The sequence below is a fragment of the Haplochromis burtoni genome, unplaced genomic scaffold (genome assembly GCF_018398535.1).
Source record: "Haplochromis burtoni strain Fernald_Lab_line unplaced genomic scaffold, NCSU_Asbu1 Contig_271, whole genome shotgun sequence".
Classification (NCBI taxonomy): domain Eukaryota; kingdom Metazoa; phylum Chordata; class Actinopteri; order Cichliformes; family Cichlidae; genus Haplochromis; species Haplochromis burtoni.
Window position 1 is genome coordinate 821,878 of NW_024582632.1, and position 1,332 is coordinate 823,209.

Below are 1,332 nucleotides of genomic sequence, written 5' to 3' on the forward strand. Positions count from 1 at the left end.
TAATAAGAGAGAGCAATGACTTTTTCACACAGGGACAGGTACGTTTGGATTGTCAATAAATAAAACCATCAGTTTAACAATTGGGTTGTCTTTGTCTAATATAAACATTAGCTTGATCTTAAACGCTTTAGTGTGACAAATATGCAAAAATATTATATCAGGAAGGGAGAAAAATGCTGAATGAAAAGTACTGTGCATGTCATATAAACGAAATATTGTGAAAAACAGCTTTAAAAAATATTTAGTTTTTGGTTTGATTTTTTTGGTCCTATTTCAACACAATGTATTTGTTAGTTCTATATTATTATTATTCCATTTGTTGTTTTCCAAAGTAAAAAAAGGGGCTGCTCCTCATCAGCTCTGTGAACCAAAACTCACCATAAAAGCCGTAAACTTGGGTGATCTGCCTGCTCTCATGGTTTCCACGTAGAAGAGTGATGCGGTCAGGCCATTTGGCCTTCAGCACTAGCAGATAGGTGAACGTCTCCAAGCTGTAATACCCTCGGTCGACGAAGTCGCCCTACAGATGACGGAGGTATATTACAGACACTGTGCCAACATACCTGTTAAACAGAACCAGTTAAGAAAGCTGCTTCTAAAAATGTGTTCCAAACTTAATAAAAGAAACAAACCATGAAGATGTAATTTGTGTCTGGAACCTGGCCACCAGTTCGGAAGAGTTCACAAAGATCATAAAACTAGAACACAGACAGACACTCGGGTATTTATTTAAAACCCAGACCAACATTAAAAAAGGTGAAAACTCTGTTAAGAGTCAGTGTAAACATGCTGCTTAGAAACATCAGTGATCAGGGTGTTTTGAGACTCCATTTTTACCTGTCCATGTATGTCCCCACACACTGTTACAGGAGTGGAGACGGGCTGCACGTTGGACTCCTCCAGCAGAAGATCACACACGTAGTCACATAACCTCTGTACAGATCACAGCATAACAGACAGAAAACATAAGCCACTCAGTTTGTAAATAAGACCAATTTCATAATAGAAGTATGAATCTAAAGCATTTCCTAAGCGACTGGGAAGTTCAACTACTTTCACTCTGCCTGAGCTCTGTTAACCAAGTGGTGTTCAAGAATAGTTCACCAAGCTTTTTGACGCATGCTAATGCTCTTCCGTGGATATTTGCTGCCTTTTGTTACTGTTTCAGTCACTGCTTTAATAATGTTGACATCTGGCCTCTGAGGAGGTAAACTGTAAATGGTCTGATTCTTTTATAGTGCTTTTCTTCTCTCCTGGAGGACTCAAAGTGCTCTATACAACATGCCACATTCACACAAGCACTTTCTAGCTACTATTTACACACGATCATAC

General features: G+C 38.8%; 1 protein-coding gene across 1 annotated transcript in view; it reads right to left on the reverse strand.

Annotated features, from left to right (window-relative positions):
• Positions 1-1,332, reverse strand: part of LOC102308537 (serine/threonine-protein phosphatase 6 catalytic subunit) — an 8,767-nt gene that overhangs the window by 5,794 nt on the left and 1,641 nt on the right. The window contains exons 2-4 of the mRNA XM_005939624.3: positions 838-933; positions 633-698; positions 379-520 (exon numbers count right to left, since the gene is read on the reverse strand). Coding sequence (XP_005939686.1) covers positions 379-520; positions 633-698; positions 838-933 — 304 coding nt within the window. The remainder of the gene's footprint in view (positions 1-378; positions 521-632; positions 699-837; positions 934-1,332) is intronic.